Genomic DNA, 17,511 nt, shown 5'->3' on the forward strand with positions numbered 1-17,511 from the left:
TATATTGGATAGGCAAAATAATAGAAAAAGTTTTGGTTGTATTGTTTAAATACTCCAGATTCCAGTATTGAGGGCTGTACATTGTTAGTGTCTTCTCTTGGGTGCCACACTGTATACTGTTTCCAGGTGGAGTAGACCAAGCAGTAGGATATTGGCTCCTTAAAAAAGATGAGTCTAATTCATGGCATACTAAAAATACATAGTATAATCAAAGTATCTTTCAATTACATGACTGTATTAAATAAAGCCAGTGGGCTAGGCTTATAGATTAAGATGAAAAATTCTAGGGAAAGAATGCTGGTGTTACAGTTCTAGCTTTATGACTCTCCAGCTTTGTGACCTTTTGCAGATTACTTCTCTGTTTTCTCCTCTGTAAAATGGAAATAATAATAGTACCTACCTCTAAATGTTGGAGTAAGGATTGAATGAGTTAGTACATGTAGTGTGCTTAGGCTAGTAAGTGGTACTTAGTAAGTGCTCAATAAATGTTAGCATTTATTTTGAAATATGTTAGAAATGCCAAGTTAGAGCATAATTTGGCTTGTGTAAACTTTCTGGAAGCATAAGGCATAATTCATAATCTGGCTAATTTGTTAACTGGTAAACAACTAAAATTGTTTTACTGTTATATAACATATAGCATTTATATAATTGTTATACAGATATTATACTGAACATCTAAAATTAAAACACTCATTTAACAAACTCTTTTGGCATAGTTTTTCTGTGTCATATTTGCAACATAATTATGTGAATTATGTCTTTGGTACAGTTGACATATTATTTTCACAGTTATATCTTATGGATACTATATACAATATCAAATATATATTTTTATTTTACAGTTATTACATGTGGTTGACTTTTCAACATCATTCTTCATTTTCTATTGCAAAAGGAAGTTAAGGCATATTTAAGCAAAATTTATCTTTCTTAGCTATTTTGAGAATGTGATTTTTCGTAGGGTTAGGGAGACAGGTGAAATTTTCTAAAGTAAGGTTTGATACAAACATTAATTCTATAGAATCTGGAATTTATCCAACCATTCCCCCCCCCCCCCCCCCAAAAAAAAACACATATAAAGCACCTAGTATGTATCTAATTTTGTGGATATAAAGATGTGGTTCTTACTTCTAAGTAACTCATAATTCATGAGGAAGGAAGAGTAGTGTTAAATTGTTATTTATTGTAATAGTGTCAAAAATGTTGTTTGCGACCACAAACAACATTTGGAGTAAAGAGCATAATATTTTCAAAAAGTATTCTATTAATATATTTCATAAATTATGTTTTTTCTTCTGCAGTTTAAAGAGTAGAGCATTACAGACTAAAACGGAGCAAGTTAGAGGGAAAAAAAAAGAATGTATCAGTTATTCACTTGATTTTTTTGTTGGGGGCAGGGAGCAGACAATTAAAATAGTGTTGGATGTGAAATGTCAAAGTGTGTTCAGTGGAGTGTTTATAAAGTATAGTTTAAAATGATATATATGTCACTGATACAGGGCATGGTGAGATGATTTTGTCAAAAATTATCGTGACAAATTAGAAAGTTTTTTTCACAGACTGATAACCTCTTTCTTTTCGGTTGTACATGCATAGCCTTTTTTCAGTTTCTCAAAGTTAAATTGAAAATTAAGATTTAGCATTATGTGAAAACCGATTAAAAGGGTTTGAAATTAAAGAATCTGTGAATCTAAAACAGAATGATATTTATAATCCCTTAAGCCGTCTAGATAGATTTTTCAGATTAATGGTTTTGATGCATTGAACCCGTTCTTTAAACTTAATTAAAATTCAAAAAAGCATATTTCAGAAAATGATCATTAATAAATATTCATATCTCTGATGGTTAAAACATTAATGGTCTTAGAGCTTATCTGCTGCTGCTGCTGCTAAGTTGCTTCAGTCGTGTCTGACTCTGTGCGACCCCATAGACGGCAGCCCGCTAGGCTCCTCGGTCCCTGGGATTCTCCAGGCAAGAATATTGGAGTGGGTTGCCATTTCCTTCTCCAATGCATGAAAGTGAAAAGTGAAAGTAAAGTTGCTGAGTTGTGCCCGACTCTTAGCAACCCCATGGACTGCAGCCTACCAGGCTTCTCCATCCATGGGATTTTCCAGGCAAGAGTACTGGAGTGGGTTGCCATTGCCTTCTCCGTAGAGTTTATCAGGCCACATTAAAAATTATATTTTTAGATAGCCTTGGGGTTCTGTTGGGTTCTTTGCCTTATGTAAGGAGGGTAGTTACCTTCACTTGTTTGAAATGATGTTTTATATATTTTTCATGTGGTAAATATTGCACACTAATTTGTTTTCCCCCAAGTATTATAACAGTCTTTTTTAAAAAAAATCCAACAATCATGATTTTAATTTTTTTCTAGATTTGTTGATCTACAGAATGCTTCGATACCCATATTTTTGTAGAATCTATAAAAATTTTCTTTCATGCTGGTTGGAATCTGGCATATTTAATTTGGGTGTCTGGCCAAAAAAAATACATGCTACAGCAGAAAGATATAATGAATATGAAGCCCAGGAGGAAAAAGATCAAACTGGAGTTCAGGAGTTACACAGATCTCAAGATAGAGATTCTGGAGTGATGACTAAGTTACATATTCCAGTGATGGTGGATGAAGTTGTTCATTGTTTGGCACCACAAAAAGGGCAGGTAAGTTGATTAATCTTTTATTTTCTAACACTTTTTACTTGAAATTACAATTCACTTAATGTTCACATTTAAGTGGTTTTTAGTATATTTACAAGGCTATATAATTATCACCACTGTCTAATGCAAGAACATTTTTATTATCCCAATAGGAAACCCCAAACCCATTAGCATTCACTCCCCATTGATTCCCTTCTCTTTGTGCCTGACAACCTTCTAATCTGTTTTTTGTCTATATGGATTTGTCTGATCTGGACATTTCATATCAGTGAATTCATACACTTTGTGATCTTTTCTGCCTGCCTTTTACTTAGCATATTTTCAAGATTTATCCATGTTGTGTATCAGTAATTGTTTCTTTTTATTCCTGAATCATTCCATTGTATGGATATGACTTTTTTTTAAATCTGTTCATCAATAGATAAGGTTTACGTTTCCATGTTTAGACTACTCTGAAATGCTGCTATGAACATTCATGTAAAAGTTTTTGTGTGAACATGTATTCAATTCTTTTGGGCATGCGCCTTGGAGTGGATGCTGGGTCATATGCTAACTCTATGCCTAACTTTTTGAGAATCTGCCAAACTGTTTTCCAGAGTTGGTTAGTTTCATCAAATAACAGTTTTAAAAGGAAAAGAATGTTATGTTCTATGTGGTTAGGATATGAAAACGAAATTCTATTGTAGCTTCTTGAGAATTTTAATATCTTTTTAGGAATGACTGAAGACGAAGGTGGAAATTTCAGTTCCTATCCTGTTTTCTTAGGCTGAGTTTTCAGCTACCCTTCTGTCTTACTGAGAATTCACCAGAGAAATAGGACCAACAGGATGTGTAGGGGAGGTGTGAGTATATATGTGGTTGTTAAGAGAGAAAGAGAGATTGATTGATTTTAAAGAATTGCCTCAAATGATCATAGAGGGTTGGTAAATTCAGAATTTCCATAGTAGGCTGGAGACTCACTTAAGACTTCTAGTTTGAGTCCAAATGACTGGAAGCATTTCTCCCAGTTCCAGGGAGGGCAGTGTTTGTTCTATTCAGGCTTTCCAGTGATTGGATGAGACCAAGACATTTTTTTTGGAGGATAATCTGCTTTACTCTGTCCAGCAATTTAGATGTTAATCTAAGTTTAATTTAATTGTTATCTGAATGTTAAGTTTAAATTTTATCTGAACCCTAGTTAAATGTTTTCTGCTAGTAGCAAAAACCAAATATTTATTTTGCAGTAACCCATGAAGTAGAAAAATAACCAAAGGAAAACAAACCCCATAAAATCTCCTCCTAATTATGTATTTTATCTGCCCTTTTTCAAAAACCAAGTGGAATAAAATTAGGCAATTCTACAACTTGACCTACCCTGTTGTTTCATTGTTTAAGTTCCTGATAAATATAATGTTGGTTTGTTTTTACATTTCTATTGTTCTGATTTGAGTTTTCCAGTTAATTTTTATTGGAAGTTTAATTTTATGAATGTTATTTCTGAGAACTTTAATGTGAGGTACACTTAGAGACAGTGTTATTTCTTACCTTTTCTGCTGTCTGGCAGACAGCTTTATTCACTATTCCCTTAATCTTCAAGTAATAAAGAACTGCTGACAGTCCTTGGACAGGAAAGGTCTTCATTCTTCCAGAATCCATTATTTGCTGCTTTTCTTTCTGAGCCTTTTCTCCAAAATCATATTCCTTTGCAAACTATGAGTCATACATTCACCTGTATCAATCACTCACTTAATTACTGTTTTTCACATCACCTTCAATGATAAATTTACAAATGAAACTTTGGATCATAATAAGAACGTTAAAAAAATCTACATGTAGTTTTGAGTGAGGCCTTGATCACTAATAATTAATAATTATTTCCTTTTCTTTGATATTTAAAAGATGCTTACTTAAAATAATTGGTTTTGGGAATTTCTTCTGTATCATAGCCTATTCACTACATATTAATTGTACAAATATTTATGAGTTTGAATTAAAACAGAATTGCTCTTATCTTTGTCTTCCTCAGGGCTTTCCTGATAGCTCAGTTGGTAAAGAATCCGCCTGCAATTCAGGAGACCCTGGTTCAATTCCTCAGTTGGAAACATCTGCTGGAGAAGGGATAGGCTACCCACTTCAGTATTCTTGGGCTTCCCTTGTGGCTCAGCTGGTAAAGCATCTGCCTGCAGTGTGGGAGACCTGGGTTCAATCCCTGAGTTACGGAGATCCCCTGGAGAAGAGAAAGGCTACCCATGGGGTCACAAAGAGTCGGACACATCTGAGCAACTTTCACTTTCACTTTCACTTTTTCTCTTCCTTGGGAGTTACTTTTCGTGACCCCATGGACTGTAGCTCACCGGGCTCCTCTGTCCATGGAATTATACAGGCAAGAATACTTGAATGGGTTGCCATTTACTTCTCCATGGAATCTTCCTGGTCCAGGGATTCCTGCACTGCAGGAAGACTCTACTGACTGAGCCACCAGGGAAGCATTGGGAGATACAGAAGGAATTAAACAAATTATAGTTCTTTCTCCTTTCCCATTTTTCATTATTTTGTATTCTGGGTGAATAATTTTTTGTAAGAAGGTGCTACTTGTTCTAAAGACATTCTTCTTGCTCTTGAAGATGTTTTAGTATAGGCTACCTTGGTCAGTCTTTTATTCCTAATTTCTGAAAGCTGGAGACAATAAGCATGATCCTGTCTAGCTGAAGATGATAGCAGTTCAGACGATATAGGAGACTTGTTGTTCTTTGCCCAGTAGTGTTGCTAATGTAGCTTGGTGCCTTGAGGGTTTCTGTAAGAGTGATAAGTTATGAGGGACATGTTGGTCATGCAAGGACTAGTACCAGTAGCTATGTAATTTCCTTCAAGTAGCTTACTGTGGCTCTGCCTCAGATTCCTCATCTGTGAAATGAAGTACAACCTGTCTCATATGGTCATTGTGAGGGTTAAATGAGTTCCTTTATTTAAATTGCTTAGAATGATATCTTCTGAGTAGTATAAGCTCAGTAAACATTAGCTGATTCTATTATGGGGATTAAAAAGGATCAGCATTAGTAGCTAGATACAATAATATTCAAGAGAATATGTAAAATAGATAGCTAATGGGAAGTTTCTTATAACACAGGGAGCTCAAACTGGTGCTCTGTGACAACCTAGAGGGGTGGGATGGGGTGAGGGGTATATGGGAGGATTAGGAGGGAGGGGACATATGTATACTTATGGGTGATTTATATTGTTGTATGGCAAAACCCAACATAACATTGTAAAATGTAAAAATTTAAAAAAAAATCATGGAAAAAAAATAAGGAGAAAAATGCTAAGAGACAGCAAAAGTGGAAATAAAAGTACCAACAAAGATGAAACCAACATGTTTGCAGCTGGAAGGTGCTGTTTCGTCTGCCTTGAACCATTCTTCAGGTCTTGAGTTAAATTTCACTGTCTCAGGGAAGCTTTTCAAGAGCCTACAGAGGAGGATCGTCTCCTGGTTAGCACATTCATGGAGTCATACAATTTTCTTTCATAACATTTATAATTTTTTTTTAAATGAGATTATTTGTTCAGTGGATGTCTTTCGTAGCAGACTGCCCTCCATGAAACTCATGGACGTGTTGATCTTGTCTACCATTTCCAGGGCCTAGCATAAGCACTGTGACATGATGGATTTGTAATAATTTTTAAGGCAATGGATAAAAGTCAGAGTAAACTGGAGCACAGATGTGAGGGGTAGATAAAAGGAATATCCCTCAGGTACTAAGGGAGCCTCTCAGGCTCAGGACTTCTGTATGATTCCAGCTTCAGTGTGGCAGGCCCAGTCTGATGAAGTAGCTGGAGAAATCTGGTAAAGGAACAGATAGGAGAACTGAGAAAATGAGCTGGTATCTAATTGATGCAGAATAGGTTATGATAAACATCAGGTTAAGATTGTAAGGTTGGGTTTCTAAATACTCAAAATAAGTGTTTTATCTATTTTGATATTCTAATATTTAATATTAATTTCATTGTTACTTGATTTGCTGAAGTTGTCATGGTACAAGGTATAATTTTCTTTATAAAAATGCATTATACTCCATATAATGGATTTTCCCTAACATCAATAGCAGCATTTCACTTGTTTTACTTTAAATCTTTACAATCTTTAAATAGAGATTGAGCATAAAAGAGAAAATCCTGGAGCTATAGATTTACTTTCTTTGAATATTAAAAACTGATCAATCACAGAAAAAAGGAGCTTATCTTGTTTGACCTCAAATTATTGAGAAAGTTAGGAACCTCTATGAGACAGGCCTTGTACCACAGCACATATATGAAGATGCATTTTTTTCCTAAAGAAAGGACTATATAAATTTCAGATGAAATGAACTGTGTTGACATGGAGTTGTTTCCTCTCCTTTATTTTTAAACATATAGCTTTCTTGGAAACAAATTTTTATTTCAAATTTTATTCTACCTTTGTTTATTTGAAAAATGTTTCTGTTTTAAAGCATCATGGAGCTAGTTAAGTGACCTTTGTTATCAAAATACCTTCAAAACTGTGATATTTCCAGGGTTGTACTGGTAAATATTTAACACCTGGTCTGTGGGTCAGGGTGGAGTATGGATTTCAACAAAACAAAAAACCCAATTTATTTTGTTTGTAGATTTTCATGAAATACAAATTTCTATTATCATCCATTTCAAGCTGCTAACCTGGTATCATTGAATGTACCGTTAAGAAGAAATATGTACAGTTGGCTGTCTCCAACCTGTGTGAATGACACTGGGTATGACTCTCACGATTGAGGCCATTAGATATCTGTAGGTTATATATAATGGCAAAAAATTTTGCCTGACAATTCTGAAAATTCGTATAGTCTGTCAATTTTTCCCTTAGCTTATTTGACATTCCCTACTTAAGATCTGTATTTTGTATTTCTCTACTCTGGAAGGTACCATGGTATAGCCATAGAATATTGTATTCATTTACTTTTTTAGCAGTGACATTCTTTTTTTTCTCTAATAAACAATCCATCCCAAATATAAAACAGGTTAAAAATGGTATTCTATAGTGTGACTTTGTTTATATTATTTACTGGTGCTAAAATCCATAATGCATTATATAACAGTGAGACATTTTGTTGAGTACAAAAACTTTGAAATCAGCATCAGTGTCCTTTTATTTTTTGCACAGTTTGGGTTCACATTGATAAACAAATATAAAATGTAACAGTTTATTTTTTAAAGTTGTCCTGAAATCTCACCTTGATTTTTATTTCTATAGAAGTAGTAAGATAATTTTAATTAAATCAAAAGGGCATTTTAGTAATAAACATATAATTAAAGTTTCAATACAGCAATAAAGCAATTATAAATATTTTTGCACCTAATTTCAAACCACCAAAATAAATGAAGCAAAAACTTACAGAATTGAGGGGAGAAAGAGACAGTGCTATAGTAATAGAGATATCAGTACCCACTCACAATATTCTGTAGAACAACCAGACAGTACAAAGGAATAGAGATCTTAACACAATAAACCAATCGTTTAAGGCATATACAGAACACTGTACTCAATATCAGCAACATGCACGTATCTTGAGTACACATGGGATATTTTCCAGGATAGGACATATGTTAGGCTATAAGTTCAGTCTCAGTAGATTTTAAAAGATATCGTTCAGAGTATCTTCTCCAGTCACAATGGGATAAAATTAGAAATCAATAGCAGAATACAATTAAAATATTCATGAATTTGTGGAAATTAAGTAAAACATTCTTAAACAACCAATAGATCAAAGAAGAAATCACAAGGGAAATTAGAAAATACATAGAGATGAATAAAAACAAAATCACAACATACCAAAACTTAAGTTACACAGTGAAAGAAATCCTAAGGGAGAAATTTATAGCTATAAATACCTAGATAAAAAAACAAAGTTCTCAAGTCAGCAACCTAGCTGTACAACTGAAGGAACTAGGAAGAGAAGAGCAAATGAAACCCAAAGAAAAATGGTTGAGAGGATCAATGAAACCAGTCTTCAGGGACCAACAAAATTGACCAGTCAGTTGTTCCATACAAGGGTCTTGACCGGCATATAGGTTTTTCAGGAGATGTAAGATGGTTTGGTATTCCCATTTCTTTAAGAGTTTTCCACATTGTCTTAAGATCCACAAGTCAAAGGCTTTAGCATAGTCAATGAAACAGAGGTAGATGGTTTTCTTTAGTTCACTTGCTTTCTTTATCATCCAGTGAGTCTTTGCAATTTGATCTCTGGATTGAGAAAGGAGTATAACAAGGCTGTTTATTGTCACCCTGTTTGTTTAACTTATATGCAGAGCGCATCATGAGAAATGCTGGGCTGGATAAGTTACAAGCTGGAATAAAGATTGCTGAGAGAAACATCAACAACCTCAGATATGCAAATGATGGCACTCTGGTGGCAGAAAGTAAAGAGGAACTAAAAACTTGATGAGGGTAAAGGAGTAGAGTGGAAAAGCCGGCTTAAAACTAAATATTAAAAAACTAAGATCATGGCATCTGGTCCTAGCACTTCATGACAAATTGAAGGGGAAAAGGTAGAAGCTGTGACAGATTTCCTCTTCTTGGGCTCTAAAATCATTGTGGATGGTGACTGCAGCCATGAAATTAGAAGATGATTGCTTCCTGGTGGGAAAGCTATGAAAAACCTAGCCAGTGTGTTAAAAAGCAAAGACATCACTTTGCCAACAAAGGTCCATATAGTCAAGGCTATGGTCTTTCCAGTATTCATGTGCAGTTGTGAGAGCTGGACCATAAAGAAGGCAGAGTGCTGAAGAATTGATGCTTTTGAACAATGGTGTTGGAGAGGACTCTTGAGAATCCCTTGGACAGCAAGGAGGTCAAACCAGTCAATCTTAAAGGAAGTCGACTATGAATACTCATTAGAAGGATTGAGGCTGAAGCTGAAAACTTAAATACTTTGGCCACCTGATACGAATAGCTGACTCATTGGGAAAGACCCTGATGCTGGGAAAGATTGAAGGCAGAAGGAGAAGAGGGCGACAGAGGATGAAATGGTTGGATGGCATCACTAATGTAATGGACATGAACTTGGGCAAAATTTGGGAGGTGGTGAGGGCAAGGAGGCCTGGCATGTTGCAGTCCATGGGGTTGCGAAGAGACAGATGCAACTTGGCAACCAAACAACAGGAACAAAAACAATATTGACAGTCTTAGCTGGAAGGACTAAGAGAGAAAGAGAGAAGACTCAAATTAACAAATTGAAAATGGGGTGATAGCCACCAATTCTACAGAAATAGAAAGGTTTATATGAGAGTTCTAAGAACGATTGTATGCCAACAAATTCGATGGTGGTTTAGTTGCTAAGTCATGTCTAACTCTTGTGACCCCATGGACTGTAGCCCACCAGGCTCCTCTGTCCATTGGATTTTTCCAGGCAAAAATACTAGAGTGAGTTGCCATTTCCTTCTCCAGGGGATCTTAATGACCCAGGGATTGAACCTGGGTCTCCTGCACTGCAGGCAGATTCTTTACTGACTGAGCCAGCTTAGATTAAATGGATAAATTCCTGGAAACAACAGGACCTACCAAGACTAAATCAAGAAGAAATAGAAACTCTGAATCGACCTATAACTAGTAAAATCAACAATCTCTTGACAAAGAAAAGCCCCAGACCCGATGGCTTCACTGGTGAATTCTAGCAAACATTCAGTGGCGAATTAGTATGAACCCATATCAGACTTTCTGAAAAAACTGAAGAGGAGGGAATGCTTTCTAAGTCATCCAATCAAGCCAGCATATTCTTGATACCAAAGCTAGACAGAGACACTACAAGCAAAGAAAACAACAGACTGATAACTCTTATAAGCATTGACACAAAAATCCTCAGCAGATACTTATATACAGAGTTAAGCAGCACATTAATAGAATTATACACCATTACCAAGTAGAATTTATTCCTGAAATGCAATGTTTTCATCAGACAAAAAAAATTGATCAATGTTATATGTCACATCAACAAAATGAAGGAAAAAGAAAAAGCATGTAATCATCTTAATCGATGCAGAAAAATCATTTTACACTAAACTTACCACCTTTTCATAGTAAAAACACTGAACAAACTAGAATAGAAGTACCTCCATGTAATAAAAGCCTTATATGAAAAATCTACAGTAAATATGATGCTCAGTAGTGAAATACTGAAAGAGTTTCCTCTAAGATCAGGAACATGACAGTGATGCCCATTTCACCAGCTCTGTTCAACATACTACTGGGAGTTCTAGCTGGAGCAGTTAGGCAAGAAAAACAAAAGGCACCCATATTGCAAGGAATAAGTAATGCTATAACTGCAGATCATATGATCTTATACATAGAAAACACTATAGATCCCACATACAAGAAATAACCCAAATCAAAACAACAAAAACCTCATAAATTAATTTAGTGAAGTAGCAGCATACAAAGGCAGCACACAGAAATCAATACATGAACAATCAACAATCTGAAATGAAAATTATGATACGGTTCCATGTGTAATATCATTGAAAAGAATGAAGTACTTAGAAGTAAATTGAACCAAGGAAGTGAAAGACACAACGAAATCTATATTTGTAAAACAAGCAAAAACACATAAAAAACACATTATGTGTTCATAAGTTATAATACTATTGCTAAAATGTCAGTGTGACCCAAAGCTGCCTACTGATTCAATGAAATTTGTTCTAAAATCTTAATGATGTTATCTTAGAAACAGAAAAATCCATCCTAAAATTCATATGGAGTCTAAAGGAGCCCTGAATGGTCAAAATAATCTTGAAAAAGACCAAACCTGGAGAACTCATGTTTGCAAATTTCAAAACTTACTGCAGAAGTACAGCAATCATGAGTGTGATATAAACCAATGGGATAGAAAAGAAAACCTGGAAATAAGCTCTCAGGTATATGTTCAAATGATTTTTGACAAGGGTGCCTAGGATAGACAATGGGAAAAGGGCATTCTTTTTAATAAATAGTGCTGAGAAAACTGGATATCCATGTAGAGAAGAATTAAGTTGGACTCTTATATAATACTACAATACATAAATTTACTCAAAGTGGATCAAAGATATAAATGTAACACCTAAAACCATAACACTCCTGGAACAAAAACTTCACAACATTGGATTTAGCATTGATTTCTTGGGTATAACACCAAAGGTAGTCAAAGAAAAAGATAGATACATTGTACTTCATGAAAATTTTAAAAATTTAGGCATGAAAAGACACTAACAACATAATTGAAAAGGTGACTTATAGAATGGGAAAATATTTGGAAATCATATATCTGGTATCAATTTAATATGCAGAATATATAGAAAAAATTTAAAACTCAACAGTGCAAAACAACCTGATTCAAAAATGGGCAAAGAACTTAAATAGACATTTCTCCAAAGAAGAGATACAAATGGCCAATAAGCACATGAAATGATTCACAAGATCACAAATTATGGAAATGAAAATCAAAACTATAGTGGGATACCACCCCACAACCATTAGAATGACTACTGTCAAAAAATGAGAAAACAACAAGTGTTTGGTGAGGATGTGGAGAAATTGGAACCTTTGAGCACTGCTGATAGAATATAAAATGATACAGATGCTGTGAAAAACAGTTTGCCACTTCCTCATGAAGAATTTAAAGCAGAATATTATGATCCAGCAATTCCATTTCTGATAATATGTACTCAAAAAATTGAAAAAAGGATCTTGAAGCAAAATATTTGCACACCCATGTTCATGGCAGCATTCACAATATCTAGAACATGGAACTAACTCAAGCGTTCGTTGATGGGTGAAGAGAAGCAGAACATGACCTACACATATAACAGAGTATTATTCAGCCTTAAAAAGAAGGGAAATTCTTCAGTATGCTACAGCATGGATGAGCTATAAAGACATTTTGGTAGATGAATAAGCCAGTCATAAAAAGACATACTAACTGTATGATTCTACTTACTAGAGACACTTAGTGTAATCAATATCATGGAGACGGAAAGTAGAATGGCAGTTGCTAAGAGCTAGGGAAGAGGGGAATGAGGGAGTTATTGTTTAATAAGTATGGAGTTTGAGAAGATAAAATGAGTTATGTAAATGGATGGTAGTGATGGTTGTGTAATGCTGTGGATGTGTTTTAATACCTACCATTGAAAGCTACACTTAAAAATGGTTAAGATGATTAGGTTTTATGTAGCTTGTTTTAGCATAATAAAAATTTGTTTAAAAAAAAAGTTCCTGATTTGAAGAAAACACACTGTTTCATATTAATTAATGGCTACTAGAAATAGATGATTGTTTCATAATTATATGCAAACATTCAAGTAAAATATTGTTGCTTTTCTATTTTACTGTCACACATTCTGTGTTTCTTGCAGATTGTTTTCTAAGTGTACTTCTAAAATATCTTTAATATATATTTTAAAGCCCCATTAATACTAGATTTCGTGATTGGTTTTCTGTTTATTATGTATGATATTTTATTAGTACCATGAAATCAAGTGGGCCTTAGAAAGTGTTACTGTGAACAAAGCCAGCTGAGGTGATGAAATTCCAGCTGAACTATTTAAAAATCCTAATAGACGTTGCAGTTAAAGTGCTACACTTAGTATGTCAACAATTTTGGAGAAGTCAGCAGTGGCTGCATGATTGGAAAATCATGTTCAAACTACTGCACAATTGCCCTCATTTCTCATGTTAGCTAGGTTATGCTCAAAACCTACCTTCAAGGTAGGCTTCAGCAGAATGTGAACTGAGACCTTTCAGATGTACAAGCTGGGTTTTGAAGATGCAGAGGAACCAGGGATCAAATTGCCAACATTCGTTGGATCACAGAGAAAGCAAGGGAATTCCCACATTTGCTTCTGCTTCATTGGCTACACTAAAGCCTTCGACTGTGTGGATCACAGCAAACTGGAAAATTCTCAAAGAGGTGGGAATACCAGACCACCTTACCTAGAAACCTGTATGTGGGTCAAGAAGCAATAGTTAGAGCTGGACGTGGAACAACTGAGTGGACTGGGAAAGGAACGTGACAAGGCTCTGCACTCTCACCCTGCTTATTTAACTTATGTGCAGAGTGCATCATGCAAAATGTTAGGCTGGGTGCATCACAAGCTGATATCAAGATAGCCGGGAGAACCATCAATCACCTCAGATATGCAGATGATACCACTCTAATGGCAGAACATAAAGAGGAACTACAGAGCCTCTTGATGAGGGTGAAAGAGGAGAGTGAAAACGCTGGCTTCAAACTCAAAAAAACCAAGATCATGGCATCCAGTCCCATCATTTCATGGCAAATAGATGATGAAAAAGTGGAAACAGTGACAGGTTCTCTTTTCTTGGGCTCCAAAATCACTGCAAATTGTGACTGCACCCATGAAATTAAAATACACTAGCTCCTTGAAAGGAAACCTATGACAAAACTAGATAGCATATTAAAAAGCAGAGACATCATTTTGCTGTCAAAGGTCCATATTGTCAAAGCTATGGTTTCTCCAGGAGTCGTGCAGATGTGAGAGTTGGACCATAAAGAGGCTGAGCACTGAAAAATTAATGCTTTTGAACTGTGCTAGAGAAGACTCTTTGGAGTCTCTTGGACTGCAAGGAGATCAAACCAATGAATCCTAAAGGAAATCAATCCTAAATATTCATTAGAAGGACTGATGCTGAAGCTGAAGCTCCCATGCTTTGGCCACCTGATGCGAAGAACTGACTCACTGGAAAAGACCCTGATGTTGAGAAAGGTTGAGGGTAGGAGGAAAAGGGGATGACAGGATGAGATAGTTGGATGGTATCACTGACTAAATGGACGTAAGTTTGAGCAAACACCAGGAGATAGCATGGGACAGAGGAACCTGCTCTGCTGTAGTCCACGGAGTTGCAAAGAATCTGACATGACTTAGCGACTGAACAACAATTTATTTAATATATTATCTGATATTTCAGATACTTGTCACATTTATAGGTGGTCTGCACTACCTGGTTATGTGATGAACATTTTACATACTCTTATTAAGGTATTTAAAATCTTTTAGACAGCTAATAGTAATAAACACAAAACAACTAGACAATTACATATTGAATTCTTATATTTGATCACTTAATTAAAACTTTTTATCTTTTTTTTTTTTTGGTAAAAACTACAGTTTTTCAGCTCTAATGTGTACTAGTGAAACCCACGTTATTCAAACTATCAAATTTAGAATTTCCTCTTAGAGTTTTAAGGTGGAGTGTATGGGCATTTGGATCTCAATGGTAAATTTAGCATATTTTCTCTAACCGGAATATATATATATTTAATGCTATTTATAAAATACTTTTTCATATCATAAGAAATGTGAAAAACTCATTCAGAAATGAGTTTTCTGGTTGTGTTTTCAAATTTTATTTGGCTTTTTTGTTGTTTAGTTGGTAAATTGTCTTCATCTCTTTTGCATTGCACGGACTGTAGTCTACCAGGCTTCTCTACTCTTTGGATTTCCCAGGCAAGAATTCTGTAGTGGGTAATCATTTCCTTCTCCAGGGTATCTTCCTGACCCAGGGATCAAACCCACCCCTTCTGCTTGGCAGGTGGATTCTTTACCACTGAGCCAGGGAGCTTTTAGCTAAATGAGTTACTCATTTGGGCCAAAATGCTTCCTAGTTTCTTTAACAATTCTTAGTTTTAGAAATCCCTGAGCAATAGTCTAGTCATAGTTACAGAGTTTATAACTAAAAGGATAATAAGTTGTTCCTGCTTATTTTCCCATAAAGATATTAGTACTATTTAAAATACTCATATTATATACTTTTATAATTTACATATGATTACAATAGTTTTCATAGTAAAATCTTTAATAATTGCAGTGTATTTCTTGAGTGTATATCCACCCTTTCTAGTAAGTTCAGTATCTGTGAGAATTTTCTGGCTTTCCTTTCAGTGACTTAGTACAGTTTTATCAGTGAATATAATTGTCTTCTTTAGAATTTAGAAGCACAGTATAAATACAGGACATTGGGCCTTTATTTACATAAATAAGACCAATAACGTAATCAGTTCTTTTTCCTACTCAATGTCTTTAAATTATCTTCTTATGATTTGCTCTTTTTATTGTCCAGAAACTGAATCCTAGTTTTTTGCCATTCAAATATGAGAATTAAATTTTTTTTTTGCTTTAAATTTAGCCTAAAAATTAATTAGAAATTACAGTTTTCCTGCTTTGATGATAACTTCCAAATAAATGTGGTTCCATTGTTGTGAAAATGATCTTCCATTTAAAAAGTCAGATATATGTACTGAATTTTAAGTTTTATTTGAACCATTCTTTAAGTTTAGTAAACAGAGACCTAGGAAGAAACAAATGTCCATTCTGTAAGGGAAGCTCACGGGAAGAAAAAGAAACACATGAAGTTTTTCTGTTCACAAAGCACATTTGCATGAGTCATCCTGAGTACTGGTTACTCTCTATTTGGGTCAGCACTAGTCCCTGATCAATAGTCTAATCATAGTTACTGCAAGAGGCTAGGTCCAATGGTTCTTTCTTTTCCCATTGTTTTTCTAGGTCCCATATTATTTCTGTTAAAAGTGCTTGTAAGTATACCTTGACCTTGTGAGTTCTCAGAACATTTCATTTTACTCTTCTTCCACTGCCTTCTCCTCATATAACTACTTAGCTGTAAGTAGCATACTTAAAATGTTATTTTATAATAAACCAAGTTACAAAGCTTTATGGTGACTCATCTTACTGTAATGATCTGTGAACTCTCTCTTTTTTTTTTTGTTGGGTGCTAGTTTTTGTCTCCTTTGGGTGAAACAAATATTTACCAGGAGATAATGTACATTTAAAGATTTTATTTGCTTTTATGAATGTTGTTTCAGAAAGTATTTATATGCATTTTTATAGCTACTTACCTTTTCTTTTCTGTGTAAACGTTTCACTTGGTTGCTTGAGTCCTTAATGTATAAGATGTTATATTGCATTGTATATTAATTTTAAGGATATATTTTATCCTTGTCATATTCATTTGCTCTGTGTGATAGAGTGTTTCTCTATGTTTATAATTAAATTTCTAGAAAAGAAAAATAGTTATTTTGTTATATATATTTTTTTCTTTTTGAAAAGCAAAATAAATTAATTCTGGATATATAATATATTTATAAAGACAGGATTTTTCACATGAGGCCAGTGTATGCTGGGAAAAACATTATTAGTAACAACAACATGAAGTTGTAGAACGTTTAATGTTTGTGAAGCCCTTTTATATATTATTGTCTGTGCATTCCATTAGTGTTGATCTCAGTAGCATTTTGTACAAAGTAACATGTTAACTGCAGGAAAAAACAGAGGGAACATGTCCAGTCCTTCTGTTGTATTGGAACTGTGTAGTGATAAATGATATTCGTTGGAATTGAATGCTCCTAGCTACCAATCAGATTATGTGGTTTATGTTTTGTTTTTCCACCATTAGTATTAGTTCTTAGTACCTGGTGGTCAGCCCACAAAAGCTTCAGGACCTGTATTAGGTCTCTAAACTTATAGGTCAGGTACTTTGGTCTAACATCCCTAGAGCATACATCACTAGCTTCCTTGGCACATGGGGGCCTATATCAGTGCTCAGTTATTTGAAGTATGTTAATTCCAGAAAAACATCTGCTTCATTGACTACACTAAAGCCTTTGTGTAGAACACAAAAAACTGGAAAATTCTTAAAGAGATGGTAATACCAGACTACATTAACTGCTTCCTGAGAAACCTGTATGCAGATCGAGAAGCAACGGTTTGAACCGGACATGGAATAATGGCCTGGTTTAAAGTTGGGAAAGGAGTACATCAAGACTGTATATTGTCACCCTGCTTATTTAGCTTCTTTGCAG

The 17,511-nt window shown here is 34.8% G+C and overlaps 1 protein-coding gene across 2 annotated transcripts in view; it reads left to right on the top strand.

Annotated features, from left to right (window-relative positions):
- The window catches only part of METTL15 (methyltransferase 15, mitochondrial 12S rRNA N4-cytidine), a 230,018-nt gene that overhangs the window by 3,301 nt on the left and 209,206 nt on the right, over positions 1 to 17,511 (top strand). The window contains exon 2 of one of the 2 annotated variants that reach the window (XM_004016361.5): positions 2,379 to 2,665. In XM_004016361.5, the coding sequence (XP_004016410.1) occupies positions 2,396 to 2,665 (270 nt within the window). In that variant the 5' untranslated portion in view covers positions 2,379 to 2,395. Of the gene's footprint in view, positions 1 to 2,378; positions 2,666 to 17,511 lie in introns of those variants that run through there. The other variant, XM_060400032.1, reaches the window with a different exon arrangement.

Source organism: Ovis aries, chromosome 15 (assembly GCF_016772045.2).
Source record: "Ovis aries strain OAR_USU_Benz2616 breed Rambouillet chromosome 15, ARS-UI_Ramb_v3.0, whole genome shotgun sequence".
Classification (NCBI taxonomy): Eukaryota; Metazoa; Chordata; class Mammalia; order Artiodactyla; family Bovidae; genus Ovis; species Ovis aries.